This window comes from Patella vulgata, chromosome 2 (genome assembly GCF_932274485.2).
Source record: "Patella vulgata chromosome 2, xgPatVulg1.2, whole genome shotgun sequence".
Taxonomy (NCBI): Eukaryota; Metazoa; Mollusca; class Gastropoda; family Patellidae; genus Patella; species Patella vulgata.
Window position 1 is genome coordinate 70,113,444 of NC_065880.2, and position 17,717 is coordinate 70,131,160.

The 17,717-nt window shown below is 37.6% G+C and overlaps 1 protein-coding gene across 1 annotated transcript; it reads left to right on the forward strand.

Moving 5' to 3' along the window:
• Window positions 1-369: 369 nt before the first annotated feature.
• On the forward strand, window positions 370-7,368 carry LOC126810603 (uncharacterized). The gene is made up of 4 exons (XM_050535766.2): window positions 370-511; window positions 3,510-4,193; window positions 5,136-5,390; window positions 6,004-7,368. The coding sequence occupies exons 2-4, from the start codon at window positions 3,512-3,514 to the stop codon at window positions 6,396-6,398; spliced, it is 1,332 nt and encodes a 443-aa protein (XP_050391723.1). The 5' UTR covers window positions 370-511; window positions 3,510-3,511; the 3' UTR covers window positions 6,399-7,368.
• Window positions 7,369-17,717: the final 10,349 nt, after the last annotated feature.

A 17,717-nucleotide genomic window follows, 5' to 3' on the forward strand; every position in this document is an offset into this window, starting at 1 on the left:
TCTTTGGAGGGGGGGGGGGGCTCTATGTTATTGTAAGTTTGTTTTTCTTTTTGTGTAAAGCCTGTGTCATTACATGTAACTTGCACTGTCTATGTAGTTTATGTTGTGTTTTGTCAGCATATTTATATTTGTCTTATCGGTTTTGTTTGCGTGAAGTGTGGTCTTCCTGCACTTACTATTAGATAAAACAAAGTTGAAATTTTAAGATACTAAATAGAAACTATACTTTTTTTTATTTTTATTTTTAAATCTACCTCCATTTAGCTTCCGTAGAAATGTGCGACTTTGCTATTATCAGGTTATCGTGGGCCTACTTTCGGTTTGTTTATCGGTTGCCGAAATAGCAGGTTAATCCCCAGCTACCACACTTTTACTTTCGGTTTGTTTATTGTGTCGCCGAAATAGTTGGTGTTTGTTTAACCTTCGCGCAAATTGGACTTTATAACCATAAAGGTTTACCACATTCCTGTTGAAAACTGAGTGATTCCCGAATCGAGCCATCGTAGAAAAGGTTAGTTAAGTGGGTAAGTGGGTAAGAGGCTGGCTCGCTAGCCAGGAGGTCGGGTGTTCGATCACCGCATTGGCTGAGAAAGTTTAACCAGATTTTCAAGCGTGCCCCCCCCCCCGCCCTTGTCTGTGATGCAGGACGGAGGGCCTGACAAGGACAGCTGTCTAGTCGTTCGGATGGTACGAAAAAACGAGGTCCCGTGTAGGTGTACACAATGGCCGGCGTCCCGTGTAGGCGTACACATTGGGGTGCACTTAAAAGATCCCTTGACAGTTGGTATTCGATATAAGAGAAGGCCGTAGTGCCGCTGTCCGGGCAAAATTTCCCACGTAGCACACTGTATGGCGTATGCCCGTCTTCATTAGCCCAGTTTGGAGCAGAACAGTAGGACGTTAAACCCCATTTCATTTACTGGAGTAGGATCCGATTTGTTGCTCAACTTTTATTCATGATTAAATCATGAAATAATCGCAATGACTTTAGTAATGATGATCGCGGCTAAGCCGAAAATTCAATCGCTAAATTCTCGGTTCAGAGTGGAAATTTTCAGCAAATAACTATTACATTATCTAGTTTTTAACTATTATAGTGAGAACTGCCAGCTCTTTATCTAATCTCCCATAATGTATCTTTAATAATATCCATACATTATAAGTTTTTTTAACTGTCAGCTCTTTATCTGATCTCCCATATTGTATCTTTAATAAGCCTGTGAGGAGCAGACATACAGCTAATTGTGACATTCCCGATACATTATGTTGTTCACAACAGCACCTTGACGAAGCTCGCTGGGGCGTTCATGGCGTAACTGAACTTGCTATTTCTACGCATTGAATCATTGAATACATTTGCCTCTTTTTACCGTGGGCAGGGTCGGTTTTTGGCACTGGTACTGAGATGTAAATATGAGAGCACCCCCCCCCCCCAAAAAAAAAACCCACCAAAAAACCCCGCAAGAATCACAAAGCCTATAAATTTTCCCTATAATTAGGTCATGTGTATGTTATATCTACTTCTTGGAATTTTAACAAGGTTACGTCATGTGACGTGTAATATGGAAGCTTGATATGGACATTGTATATGTTGTTGGGGGGGGGGGGGGGTATTTCTTTTCTTACTTAGTTTCTATAGGCTAAAGTTAATATCCGATTGACTTTAAATTTATACACAGTGTTTAGGGTCATGAGACGAAGAATCCTATTGATTTTCGATAATTACTGTCGGAGTTATGGCCCTTGATCACTTCAAAAAATCTTGTGGACACTCTAGAGGTCAAAGTTAATATCCGATTGACTTTAAATTTATACACAGTGTATAAGGTCATGAGACGAAAAAGCCTATTGATTTTCAGCGACTTCCGATAATTACTGGCAGAGTTATGGCCCTTGATCACTTTGAAAAATCTTGTGGACGCTCTATAGGCTAAAGTTAATATCTGATTGGCTTTAAATTTATACACAGTGTTTTAAGTCATGAGACGAAGAAGCCTATTGATTTTGATCGATTTGCCAGAGTTATGGCCCTTGATCACTTTGAAAATTCTTGTGGACGCTCTAGAGGCTAAAGTTAATATCCGATTGACTTTAAATTTATACACAGTGTTTAAGATCCAGAGACGAACACGTATATTGATTTTCAAGAATCTTTATGACTTGAACAGCTAAATCCATGATGTTAAAAGTTTTATATACTAAACGTTAGCATGGGGCAGAACTTTATAAAAACCAAACAAATTCTAATGGTTTTCTGATAATTACTTAATGAGTTGTTACTCTTAATCAGATTTTAATGTATTATAAATGTTTCATTACCGAAAAAAGTAAAAATATGTGACAACTCTTGTTGACTGCCCGGACGATATAGCTGCTGTGGGCGTATGTTTCGTTGCCTGGCAACCTATCTTTTGTGCGCTTACGATGTGTATCCTTGTCGGCCCTGTCAATCAATCTGCTTGTCCGTTGTCCACTACACTTATCTCTCCTTGTGTACTGAAATAGGTGGCTATGGGGCCAAACGTCTAAGGTGTGCCGTTTTATTATGTTTAATTTAGAGTCGGTAATGACCCGATGCTAGCATATTATGTATGGGGTCTAATTGCCGCCAGGGTTCTCTATTCTTCTCTTCTTGTGGATAGTTCATTTGTCGGGGGAACCAAGCGTTCATGGCCGGAATCAGTTGTTCACAACAGCACCTTGACGAAGCTCGCTGGGGCGTTCATGGCGTAACTGAACTTGCTATTTCTACGCATTGAATCATAGAAATGGCTCCACTACTGGAGTCTTCCGTCTTGATCCAGCCACAAGGGCTTCCCTTGAGCAAGTTTGTAGTTATTTGATGACAAAAAAAGTTACTGGCCTACAACCCCCTTAATTTCCTATTAAACTGACCCCAAACTGTATTGCACATAGCGTAACATAAATGAAACTAATTCCTTTTGAAATAAAGGTCAAACCTTACCGCATGATTATATGATTTGATGAAATCTAACCCCTACGCGATATTTCTTTACTTTCCAACTTAAAATGTCCGCCAAGCCAGAAATAGCGAGCGTGAACACTTCGTCGCACGTGACATAACATTATTTTTCCATATATGGAGGTCATGTCCATGTTTAGATGCTAATAGCATTTGGTTATAGTAAACTAATCCTTATAAAGAAAGAGATGGACTGGGCTCTGTGACGTGATATCTGGTGAGATTTCACCTGGGTGATGTCATAGCGGCCTGTACATCGTTAGAAAATGTAGAACACGTGCCTTTGAGGGTATCTTCACTTGAGCAAAGCCTCGAAGAGTGTATCAATTGTAGTGGTGAACAAGACAAGACCCCGCTACAATATTACAGCTAACTGAATCAGTACTGACTGAATGCAATTACATGTCCCCCACCACAGTCACACATAGTCACTCATTTATGCAACGGCCATAATGACTCAAGTATAAAATCTATTTTATATTGCCGGTGTGTAGCTTGTTATGACCGCTTTTCTTTTACATTGCAGCTATGACGTCCTCCTCTGCAGTTTCAGTTTCTTGGAGAAATCAAGGTAATAACTTCTATAAAAAAGTTGTAGACGGGTTAGCACCAGTGGTAGCTCGCAAGAATCTTCAAGATGCAATGAACGCTTATTACCGAGCTGAGAATTATGCAGAGACTGACGACGAAAGAGCTTCAGCTCAAAAGAACTTTGGAATGGCAGCGTTTAAGATGGCTCAAGTATGTTCTGCAAGTGATGATACATCTCAAGTCGAGTTTTATTTCAAAGAAGCTATGAAATATTTCAGTAACGCAGAGAAATATGGCAGAAGAGATAAAAACGGTGACTGGTTGCTCGGTCTTCAGACCATGTCATTACAGTGCTGGATGAGTATTCAAGATACTATTGATAACGACATAGAGGATCATATAAAGAAGTATCATATATATGTTGAAGATATATTAGGCGATGATAACAAAGCCAACGCTTACTATGAGCTCACTGAGTTTTATCTAAATTTAGCTGTGCAGAAAGTTTTGGGGAAGGATTATAGAACAGCCTTATCTTTGTTGAAAGACTGTTACTTTCCTGTCTGTGAAGGAATCCGGTTTGCCCAAACCAAATCTATCAGAGAGAGTATTGAGATGCTTCAAGAAGATGTCCGTATACAAACTTGTATAGCTGAATCACTGCAAGCTTTAAACATAGGTAGGCTGTATTGGAATCTCATGTTATTCAATTCGCATTTAGTTTTAGTTTGATTTTAAGTGACAATCTGAAGGTTTTATATTCCCTTTTTTGTAACGCGATGAAGGATAGGTCATTTGGGGTCCTTACCTACATATCGCCACAAGGTTAAACTTGGTATAACAATACTGTATTGCTATGCGTGGATTAAAATAGTGTCAACAGGTCGAATGCAAGGGACAGCTTTGAAAAAGCTGCACGGGCCACAAGTTAGTAGACATCATATCGGCGTTTCAAGAAAGACACCCAAGGGCGGATCCAGAGACTTTAGATAGAGAGGGGGAGGGGACGATGGGGGATGTTGCGAGCGCCGAAGGCGCCAAGCGCACAACGTGGGTCAGGGGAAAATTTCGAAAACTAGAAGCCCGAAAATCCCATTTCCTATTATGTAATACAAGATCCACCCTTAATACCCCTCCGACTGAAAGAAACCATAGAACATTTTAATCTGATTAAAATACAGATCTATATTTCGTTTTTTTTTTAAATTAAATACTTTCGATGGCCTTCGATACTTGAAAATGCGACTGGTTGTTGTCGATGTCGCGTCAGGGGTCATACGAATTTTTTGATTAACTAATCGGCGTCGGTGTTCCAAGTGGGTATTCAGAACGAAATTGGATATCTGTATTTGAAACAGATTGTATAGCCTTTCGGGAGTAGGTCTGAGTTCTAGACTCGTTAAACTCAGATTACAGATTTTAACTTATAATAGCTTTTGTAAAGTCATAACTGTATTTCTTCTATAAACCAAATTGTACAACAATACAATGTCCACCAGTTTTATTTATTTAAAAGTACACAACGTGAAGAAAATCTGGGCTATAAAGGCGAAATGAAATAGCAAAATATAATCTTAATAATAGATTGGACTTATTTGTATATTTTTTTTTATGAATGTAGCCGATGATTTGTTCGTGGTTGTTGTGAGTGAAGAAGAAAATATTAATTTTGATGTAATCTGGGATATCATTGATTGGTATAGAAAGGTCATCAATTTGACACGTGAGAATGATATTGAAATGGAAGCTATTGCTCATTGCAGAATAGGCAAAGTATACGACAAGATTTTGAAGCTAAAAGATCGTGCTAGACAGTACTATACGAAATGTATTGAGCTAGCCAACACTTTAATACCAAGAACTGTCTATGACGAAGGTGTGTATTACATCCATATAGTATATTATCAGTAGCAAGTAAGTCCATAGCCAGATGAAATGAAATTATGTTCAACGTCCAACTGAAGACAGGCATATGCCTTGCAGTGTGCTATGGGGGGAATTTTGAATTCCATCTGTGAAGGGTTCTTTTCCGTGTACGCCAATGTGTACACGGAGCCTCGGTTTTTTGTACCATCCGAATGACTATACTATACTTTGTTCCTTGTCAGGCCCTACGTCCCACATCACTGACGTCGGAAAATTCTGATGAACTTTCTCGGCCAACGCAGGGATCGAACACAGGACCTCCGGGTTAGTGAGCCAACGTCCTACCTACTGCGCCACCTTGTCTCCCAGATAGCAAGATAAATATGTGTATAAACATTTGTGTTTATTTCCAGAATGATATCGTCTGGCAATCAATACCTGACAACTCCTAGCCATCGTGGTTCCCACATGTAGTCAAAGCACAAATGGTGCACATATTAAAAAAGGGCACAATTACATAATCCATTGTCTTGTATGAAAATAACATTTTTATCATTAATCTGGCGTGGGTCAACATTGAAATTAGGCTACATAGTTTGAGCTCGTGGTGATTTTCTTTCCAGAATGGTATCGTTTGGCGACCAGTATCTTACAGCAGTATCAACAAGAAGATCTGCAGAAAGAAGAAGAGAAGAAAAGGCAGGAAAGACAGGCGATTAAAGACAGGCTTAAAGATAAACTGGATGAAATGAATACAAAGTTTGCCGATTCATCAAAGGCAGATTTTCTTAGATACGTCTACAAAACATTCCCACCTAAAAACAAAAAGCATACCTTAGGTGAGATACCGGAACAACCGGAGCCCAATGATCTGAAGAAATTATACCAAAAGGCGGTGGTACACTATCACCCTGATAAGATTGATGTTAATGTACACGGTATAGAGTGGAAAGTTATGTCAGAAGAAATTGTAAAAGTGTTAACTTCACATTATGAGTATTTTAAACAATGTGACTAGTTACATGGCTGTTTTTGTATTAGCTCAGTTTTACAAGTTTTCTTCCCTTGTGCACTTTGGACAATAATGAAGATTAACATCAGATTGTTTCTGTTTTTAGTTTAGCAACATTTAATTCATTTTTTTATATGCCACATAATATTGTGTCGTCGACCCCGTCCGTTCGTCCGGGGTCCACAAATGCTTGTGGACGCTCTAGAGGCTAAAGTTAATATCCAATTGACTTTCAATTTATACACCGTGTTTAAGGTCATTGGACGAAGAATCCTATTGATTTGCAGCGATTTCCAATAATTACTAACAGAGTTAAGGCCCTTGAACGGTTTGAAAAAGCTTGTGGAAGCTTTAGAGGCTAAAGTTAATATCCGATTGACTTTAAATTTATACACGGTGGTTAAGGTCATGAGAAGAAAAAACCCGTAGATCTTGTTGAGGCTCTAGAGGCTAAAGTTAATATAAATTGTTTAAGGTCATGAGACATGTTTTCTGATAATTACTTCATGGGTTATTACTCGTAATCATGTGTTGTAAATCTTCTCATTACTGACAAAAGAAAACAAATATTATTTAATGAAATCATTAAAATGCACTATATAAATTTAATTAACACAAACATAAACACATGAAAATGGCATGAACTTGGAGGTGTTGTGTTTACATACACCGAAACAAATTTCATCAAAAACCATTCATAATAATTAAAGATATCCAACCACACGAAAATGAGTTTGCCAGTTACCTGATATTTTACTTATTTCCCCATGCGTTCAACGTGATAAAGACAAAATATTTATTTGAAGTGTGTAATATAATTTTCTACACAATGCCGCCTTAATGTATGCCCCATGAGCATGTTAATATGTTATATAATGTTTGTGTTGATTAATCTTTTCTGTACGGCAAGTCTTTTTAAATGTTTAAACACTTCTTTAGTAGGAAGTGCCAATACAATAAATATATGTTTAATTTTATGAACGCCTTAATGTATGCCCCATGAGCATGTTAATATGTTATATAATGTTTGTGTTGATTAATCTTTTCTGTACAGCAAGTCTTTTTAAATGTTTAAACACTTCTTTAGTAGGAAGTGCCAATACAATAAATATATGTTTAATTTTATGGACTATTTACATTTCATTCCGTTGCGTGGGTAAGGGCCCCAATTGAAATTTCATCGTCCTATGTAATTCTATCTAAGTGATAACAGATATCAGTTTAGTAAAGATATGATTTATTTACATCGGAACAGAATATAAAACAACTACATAAATATACTAAACAGCAAACAAAAAAAACAACGTCAGTACGATTCCAAAATCATTCTAGAAAACGACTTACTAACTGGATCAAAGCAATTTTTTGTGAACAGTATGTTGATTAATTCATCACAATTCCAAAACTACGAGAAGGTTTAGAGTCTGTACACAGTCTATACATCAGTATCTGGTGTGTCCACCGCGAGTGTCAATAACAGCAACGCAGCGTCTGTACATGGAGTGGACCAGACGATTGATGAACGCCATTGGTGCCTGGAACCACACTCTCAGAAAAGCCTGGCGCAATCCATCGGCTGTGTTTGGTCTCGGTACGACGTTATTAAGTCTCCTCTGAATTTCATCCCAAAAAAGTTCAATTGGGTTTAAGTCCGGACTAACGGCTGGCCAGTGCATAACGTTGACACCGTTCTGCTGTAGAAAGTCTCGAGTAACTCTGGCGGTGTGGACACGGGCGTTTTCATACATGGAAAACGTTGTTTCGACGACGTGCGAAATGTGGTATGACGTGGGGTCTGAGAGATTAATCGATGTAGCGCACTTCTGTGATTTGGAACACCACAGGACCCACTCTCTGGTTCAGGCCGATTCCATCCCAAACCATTATGCTTGGACCTCCCCATGAGTCTCGTTCTATGACACATTGGTCAGTATAACACTGGCCACGTCCTGCCATCTGCAGTTGATACGCAATACCAACTCTCATCTATGAACAGAACAGTTCTCCATCTCCAATGCCTGTGTCGCCAGTTCTGGTGTTGTTCGTCTGACATGCTGTCTCAGATGCTTGTGTGAAGGGATTCTGCACATGCAGTCGCATAGTTTGGCGGCCTTGTCGCCTTGTGGTAAGCCTTGGTCTACCAGTTCGGGGGCGATCATCCGTGTCGTTGGTGGCCCGAAAGCGTTGCTGAAGTCTGTAGATGGTCCGAACATTGACCAGGAAGTGATTGGCAATGGCTTGGGCAGTGTGGCCAGCGTCGAGTCTTCCAAGCGCCTTGTTCCTCTGAACTGTCGTGAGTCGTGGCATGCTGCTGACGTTGTAGTGTGAATGATTCAACCAGGTATGGGGGTGCATTTTATAGGGCTGGTCCCGGTGAACATCACGTGCAGCATGAGTCACATGAAAATCATGGAGGACACATTACCATCTCAGAAGTTAGGTTGCGTTTTTGAGAACATTTCCTGGGTTCAATTCTGTGTATGGGAAGGAGAATTATTGCTTAAGTAAAGTTGGAGATTTGGTCATAAATATACAATAAAAACATTTGGCAAGTTTTATGGCCCTTGCATGTACGAAAAATCGCGTTTTTAGCTTGTGGTCCGATTAGAGGTCACAATTTTTATCCGATTTAAAAGAAACGTTTGAATATATCACGGTTACACCCTAATGATGCTTGTGTTCGAATTTCGTGAAAATCGGACCAAAACTGACGTACAAAATGGCCGCCCCTCGTAAGCAAATAGTGTAAATATATGGTATATCAAGGTTGTGGACCTTCTAGAGGCGAAATTTAGATCCGATTTTGATGAAACTTCCAATATCTTTATATCACAAGAATCTTGGTTCCTGTTGATATTCGTGCATATCGGATCGTAACTTCCTGAACTATGGCCCTTGACTGTACGAAAAATCCCGTTTTTAGCTTATGGTTCCTCCAGAGGTAACAATTTTGATCCGATATTGATGAAACTTGCAATATATCTTTATAGCCCAAATATCTTGGTTCCTGGCGATATTCGCGCATATCGGAACGTAACTTCCTGAATGATGGCCCTTAATTGTACGAAAAATCTCTTTTTGTTTAGCTTGTTCTCTATCCATCTCTTGCAAAATCAAAATGTGGACGTATCAGTCTGTCAGCCTCTGGTTAAATTAAATTTTTAAATGGCGAACCGTTCTAATCTAGTTAAAATCTCGAGTATCCGATGCAAGCGAGAGTTGATTATGGTCTTGTTTTGTTAATAAATGTCTAATTGATAGTTTATATAACATTTCAGGCCTAAAGAAAGACCTGCGATAGGCAGATTTAGCGCTTGCATAATGTATGTTTAAAGATCTCCATTGGCTTCCAGTGTATCAATTGTCTATTACGTATTTTGCTCTAAATGACGATTCTTCACCTCAATACCTTCAACACTTGAAGAGACATGCATTGAGACAAACTGTATCTTTTTATCAACGCATTTTACATGTTTTGCAAATAACAACACAATAAAAGAATATCTATATGAAGATGAAGCACATTTAAATTACAAAGGCTCTGCAAAACTAGCTACACATCTTAAAACTGCTCTAAACCTTGAAACCAGAATAATAGGGAAATATGATAACCAAAGACCGCATCAACCACGTTCAAAACGTAATGCAGGAAATAACATAGGTACAGTCCAACCCCAAAGTCTTCAACAATTACCATATTGGTTACCCCCTTTGTTCCCAGACATGCGGTTTCCACCCCCTGGGTTTTCCCCGTCTTTTAATAATACTCAAACCTACAGATACGGATCGCCGGTAAAGAATGCAGCTTGGGGTAAATCTTATCTTCAAACAGCTATTTGAGGTTTTCTGTGTACATGTGAAATCTGTGATTATAATAATTCCATCCATTCATGTTCAGCTATGTGGTGTTTTATTTTAATGCAAAGCTGTGTGTCCATGCTCAATCTTAAGTTTATTTATGTTTATCTACATGAGCATTTGTATGTACAGCTACATGTATTAGATGTGTCCTTTATTAGTGCTTTTATGAGTTTATTATTTATGGTTATCTACATGTGCATTTGTATGTACAGCTATTAGATGTGTCCTTATAATATTAGTGCTTTTATGAGTTTATTATTTATGGTTTTAATCTACATGGGCATTTGTATGTAAAGCTATTAGATGTGTCCTTATAATATTAGTGCTTTTATGTGATATGCCCAGGCACAATCTGTGTTTTCTTTAATATGTGCTAATAAGTAGTAAATATTGCAAAATGTGAAATGAATTGAAGATTCAATACATGTCAAATGAACTCTGGCTGCAGCTTACATGTATTGTATCCAACATGTATCAGGTAGTGCTAGCTGCTCCAGACAAAAAATAGGATACTGCATTTAAGTAAACTGTGATATAATTAATTATTTGCACCCCCCCCCCCCCCATGTAGGCATACTGTTGATCTGTTTATGTAATGAACACAATCATGATATTCTGGTGAAAATACATATTTATAGATGTATATTACTAATTCATAATCTCTAGCAAAGGAATGTATTACATGTATGCCTTAACCTTTTAAGGAGTTAAGTGTAAACTGCCATGGTTCTGTATCATGTATGATACACAAATGGTATAGTACAATGTAAACGTATATAAATAAATGCAGTGTAAATCAATCATTTTATTCCACCAGCCTCATTATATTATAATTCCCACTTAGCATGTTTTGTACATAATTGTTTTCCACTCTTGATATTTATAGGTTTTTGTAGTTTGTAAATTTTCACTCTCATTACTTTAGTGTCTAGTTATTTGTGCTAGAGGTTGTTTTTTAAACAGCCATTTTCTGTCTAACTTATTGTGTTAATCTTGTTCAATTGTTTTACATCAAGTACTTGTTTAAGTACATATATTTCATTTATAGGTCTGTCTTTTTGTAAAATATCTATATTTGTGTAACTTAAAGGACTGCCTTCAGGCTTTAACCCATATGCATGCTGTAACTTTAAGATATATATGTACTGGAGTGAATGCATCTAGGCCTCTCTTAAGTTATCAACCTATTGTTTTGTTTTGCAAATAGCTTTAGTATAGTTCGAGTTATTGTCCCCCGCCTTTCGAAGAAAGCAGGGGACTATTAAAATGGGTTCGTCCGTCTGTCTGTCCGTCTGTCTGTCCGTCACACTTTTTGGGACACAATAACTCTCTTCCTAATTGAGCTAGAATGTTCAAACTTGGTGTATGTGTTTATTAGGTCAATGCCTTGATGGAGTTCGAAGATGAGCATTTTCCGCTTAGGGTAAGCAGAGATAAGCAGTTTGATTGGTTGATGCTTTGGGACACGATAACTCTCTTCCTAATTGGGCTAGAATGTTCAAACTTGGTGTATGTGTTGATTAGGTCAATGCCTTGATGGAGTTCGAAGATGAGCATTTTCCGCTTAGGGTAAGCAGAGATAAGCAATTTGATTGGTTGATGCTTTGGGACACGATAACTTTTAATTGAGCTAGAATGTTCAAACTTGGTGTATGTGTTTATTAGGTCAATGCCTTGATGGAGTTCGAAGATGAGCATTTTCCGCTTAGGGTAAGCAGAGATAAGCAATTTGATTGGTTGATACTTTGGGGCACGATAACTCTCTTCCTAATTGAGCTAGAATGTTCAAACTTGGTGTATGTGTTGATTAGGTCAATGCCTTGTTAATATTTATTTTGGGATTTCGGCGGGGGACATCAGCCTCACTGTTGGCTTGTTTCCCCTTGATATGTTTAACTTCTTAAAACAAAGAGGAATTCACTGCGGTCACTTAAATGTTTGTCACATAATTAATAAGCTTGATGAGCTTAAAGAGTTAATCAGAAATTTTGATATATTTGGTTTTTCTGAAACCCATTTGAATGCCTCTGTGAATGATGAATACATTAGTATTCCTGGCTTCCATGCACCGTTTCGTAAAGACGGCTGTAGCAATAGTTCATCAGGTACGCTTTTATATGTTGGAGATACGCTCAATTGTATTAGAAGAAACGATCTTGAACACCCTGATATAGAGTCAATCTGGCTTGAAATAAAACTGAAAAATACGACCCCTATTCTCCTATGCTGCGTTTATCGCAATCCGGCCTCGCACTGTAACTGGCTTGAAAACTTTAAAAAAATGATTGAACTACCTTGGAACTCTGGGTCTGAAATAATAATGTTTGGTGATTTGAATATTGATATTTTAAATCATAATAATTGCTACTGGCTAGATGTACTGGATTTATATAACCTCAAACAAATTATTACTTCTCCGACAAGAGTCACAAATCACTCATCTACCTTAATTGATCATGTCATCGTGTCCTCGCCTAATAATATTATTGAAACAAGTGTTCCTTCATATTCCATATCGGATCATTATCCAACATGTTTTACATGGAACAAAAAGGGCATAAAAATCCCCAAAACTAATCATATTTATATTACATATCGATCTTTTAAATATTTTTCTGAACCTGATTATATAAATGATTTACAACTCGCCCCATTTGATAATGTTTATAGCACAAATGATCCCAATAAAGCCCTGGAGTTATGGTATAATACTATAATTCCGGTTATAAATAAACATGCTCCACAGAAAACCAAACGTGTTAAGAATGCTACGAAGCAGCCCTGGCTTAACAAAGAAATTTTTAATATGATGCGTCAACGCGATTACCATAAAAAGAAGGGAAATATTACTCAGTCTAAAATGTAAAGAAATTTGTTAAAGAGTATGATTCGAAAAGCAAAAGCTATATATTTTCAAAGTCTTGTCTCTAATAATAAAAATTCTAAAACTATATGGAATGCCATAAACACAACTCTAAATAGAAACAATAATAATTCACAAACAATCCCCATTGATTCGGAATATTTTAATACTTATTTTACAGAAATTGCCAGTAATTTACTCGGTAGTAGTACAGCAATTGATAATATCGATAGGACAAAAATTTCTGACTTTGTTAATAATCATAAGCCTTTTCAAGCTCAATTTCATATCCCAGGTATAAAAATAACAGAAGTTAATAAGTCCCTAAAAGCTCTAGATATCACAAAAGCCGTTGGACTAGACTCTGTTAATGCCCTATTTCCTCAAAAAGGTGCACACATAATCTCTGAAAGCCTAACCTATATTTATAATATTTGTATTGATCAGAATGTTTTCCCTACTGTTTTAAAAACTGCTAAAGTTTTACCTTTGTACAAAAATGGACCCAAAAATGATCCAAACAACTACCGACCAATTTCCATATTACCAAGTTTATCAAAAGTATTAGAAAAACATGTCTATTCACATCTTACTGAATATCTTAATAAATATAATTTGTTGTATTCTAACCAGTCCGCGTTCAGATCTAATAGCTCCCGTTTGACTGCGTTAACTAATATCACTGAAAATATGTATGACTCTCTAAATAATAATCTTCTATGTGGGGCCATTTTCTTTGATTTTAGGAAAGCATTTGACCTTGTAAATCATAAGCTGTTACTACAAAAATTGCAATTATATAAATTGTCCAAGACATCTATAATGTTTCTCAATTCATACCTGCTTGATAGACAACAAAGGACCTTTGTAAACGGTGATTTGTCTTCTTGTAAACCAATAGTTCATGGCGTACCACAAGGTTCAGTTTTGGGTCCTTTATTATTTAATATTTTTATAAATGATTTACCTCTGTATTTAAATTCTAAATGTGATCTTTTTGCTGACGATAAGACCATTTATACTAGTGCAAAAACTGTTTCTGACCTTCAAAACAATCTTCAAATTGATACAGATACGGTGATTGTAGACATAATAGCATGATCGTTAATGAGGTCAAAACAAAATCCATGTTAATTACAACTAGACAGAAGCGTAAACATTTATCGTCCGAACTTAGTATTAAAATCAATGACTCAGTCATCGAAACTGTTCCCAGGTTCAAACTTTTGGGAATTATTTTAGACCACCATTTACGATGGACTGGCCATGTACATTATGTGATCAAAATTGTTAATCAGAAGATTTTCCAACTTCGCAAAATCAAGCAGCTACTACCACTTCAATATCGTTCTCTGTTCTACAAAGCCTATATACAAACCTATCTAGATTATTGTTCACCAGTTTGGGATCAGGGTGACTCTACTGCTTTGAGCACACTAAGTCGTCAACAAAACAAAGCCTTTAAATTGATTCTAGGTATAGAACAAATAATAGATTTGGCTCCAGGCCTTGCCCAAATCAAACTCTTAAATATTAAACAGCGTCACTTAGTGAACAAATATGCATTTATTTACAAAATTATTAATCAACAATTCCCTTCATATTTAACCAACATCCTCTGCTACTACGATACTCCATACTCTAATATCAATAACAAAATTGTTATTCTTCGGCCTAATCTATCTGTTGTTAAAAACAGTATTAGATTTACTGGTGCCCATTTATGGAATTCATTACCTGACTGTTTAAAATATTGTAAATCATATTATTCATTTCGAAGGCAATTATTTAAATTTGTAACTACGTAGAGACCTAGTATAGTCGTTTATATAGTTGTACTTATATACATTGGGAGCGCTCTGAAGAAATATATTACATGTACCATAAGCATAATATTAGATTCGTATGTGACAACTTTATTATATTGTGATTGTAATTAATATTTTCAATTGTGATTTTGTTAATATTCTTTTGTAAATATTGCGCTTCTGTTTTCAAATTTCATTGTTTACTTCTTTTACTTCTGTTATAAAGGGCAAAATGTAAGACAGGCCTCCTGGCCTAATTTTCAACCCTTTGAAAATAAAGTTATTATTATTATTATTATTATTATTATTATCTTAGAGACCTTCTCAACACGAACAAACCTTTCAGAATACTCCGATCACAGACAACCTCTTAAGTCTTTTTCAAGAACCAACTCCGGTGATAGATCTTTCGCAGTCGGTGCTCCAAAGTTATGGAATTCAATATCAAACGAAACCAAATGCGCAAATCTTATTAAAGGTTTTAAAAAGTATCTCAAAACAGAACTTTTTAATCAAATATACAACTGATTGAATACGGGTCTAGCTGTGTTTGTGTCATACTTTTGCCATGTGTACTAAATAATTTTCTCTGTTTTATTTATGTCTTTTTTATGGATTAATTTGGTGTGATTGTTGTAATTTTATGTTAGTTGTACTAATGTAAAACGCCGGAGCGAAGCTCGCCGAATTGAATTGTTGCGGTAGCTCTTGTCAATTGGCTGCTAACCATGGGCATCCCTCCAACCTGTAGAAAAAAACGAAACAAATTATTATTTATTTTTTGTAAGGATGTTTGTAAATAGTACTCCAAGAAAAAAAAACCTGATGTTGATGTTATTACAAAAGTCTAGAGCTGTTTTCTACCGAGCCCACATATAACCTGGGTTTCGGTGCGTTTTGGTGGTCGCTGACGAGTTCAGGGATTTCGGGTGTTTGGTTGGTTTGATGAGCAGAAATGGGGGCTTTCTTTACCCGTGTGTAGGTTGATTGGTGTTGAAGAGTGTTGACAGTGCTTACATAGTCAGGCGCATCAAATATTAATGTATTACAGCTGCCTTCCATAAGTTCTTTAAGGGCTTCGTGTTCTCTTTTGGTGTGAGTGTTGGGTTGTTTTGAGGATTTGAAGATAATATCGCAGTTTTGGTGTCGTAAATAGTCGACTTATACCTCCTGGTGTTGACTGGCGTCGTCTCATCTCAATACCGACAATATAGAGAGAGAGAGAGAGAAATGGGGTTTAACGTCCACTCGACACAAACTAGGTCATTTCTGGACTAACATATGGTTTAATTTTATTTCAATAATTCGCTTGCGCGTAGGGGTCTTTAGCAGTGGGAGGAAACCGGAGGACCCGGAGAAAACCCACGAGGTTGGACAGGCGACCCTACTCCTTGCCACGTACAACCGGGGATTCGAAACCACGCCAGTTGACTCAATGACAGACTTTATGATACAGCGCGCGCACGCTAACCATTCAGCCATCCAACCCCCCACCGACAATATAATCATCATGCTTCTTAGGTTGGTGTGATAGTAGGGAGATCGGGTCACACTTTGGTAATACATGTATATTCATTCTGGGATGTTTATTTGGATGTTGAGTTTTAGTTGGTTGATCTTATTGGTTTCGTGTTTGTTTTCTTTTTTACAAAAATGTATAGTTTGGATATTGGCTTCAATTTTATATGTAACGGCTGTTTTATGTACTAGCAGGATACCCGCCTTCGCTCGGGGGTCATAACTCCGAAACTGGATGTGGTAGACTAACGCCACCTGGCCTATGTTACTCCCCGGTCCGAGCTACCCCTATACCCCAAATTCCAGACTCGGGGCAGACCTAGAGCCGCCAACCCCGAACAGACAGACAGACAGACAAACGACAGTCACAAATATTAGTATAGATAGATTTAATGTAGATCAGTTAAAGATACATTATGTAAGATTTAGATAAACAGCTAGCCATTCTTGCTATAATATACTCTTCAAAAAAGTTTGAAATGCAAATACCTATGCAGGTTGTGATTTGATAAATAGTCATCAGGGGCGTACATAACGATTTTGTTTGGGGGGGGGGGGTGTTCAGCCAAAATGCGACCGACTGATGCCCATACCCATAGTACGAGTGACACAGTCAGGAGCCGAGCACAACAGGTGCGAGTTTTCTAGGGGCCATGTGCAGTAGCTGGGGTGGGGATGGGGCGGTTCCAAATCTAGGGCGCCAGCCACAATCCCAGCCACAAATGAATGTCAACAACATTAAGCGTCCCGGTAGAACATAGATAGTATTGTATAATTATATAGTTGTTCGCCGATCGTTGTCTCGACGGAAAGCAGTTTTATTTAAGTTGACATAAAGTTTATGTCATATATGATTGTGCCTATATCACTGAGTAACCTGAGAAAATTTTGAAAAATTGAGTCCTGGCATTTGAGGTCATTGCTGGGAGAAATTCTTGTGGACGAGAGGACCAGAAATGTGAGTCATTGGAACAGAATCTAGAGATCTGCCCCTGTCAATTCCGCCTGTTTTGCAAGAGTTGACATAACATTTGTATAGTCTGAGGCCCCACGACCCACACACCAGTGATTCTACTAATATAACCGTGAATATGATAGTGCTGAGTGGAGTGGAAGAATGATGTTATAATGGAATCGAGCGCCGCAGGCGCGAAAAAATTTCAGATGTGTAACCGAGATTTTAATTTTTGGGACTGGGCCTGAAAAGTTTAGTCAATATCATCGCAAATGGAACCAAATTCTCGTTAACGAGAGGATAAGAAATGGGACAGAATC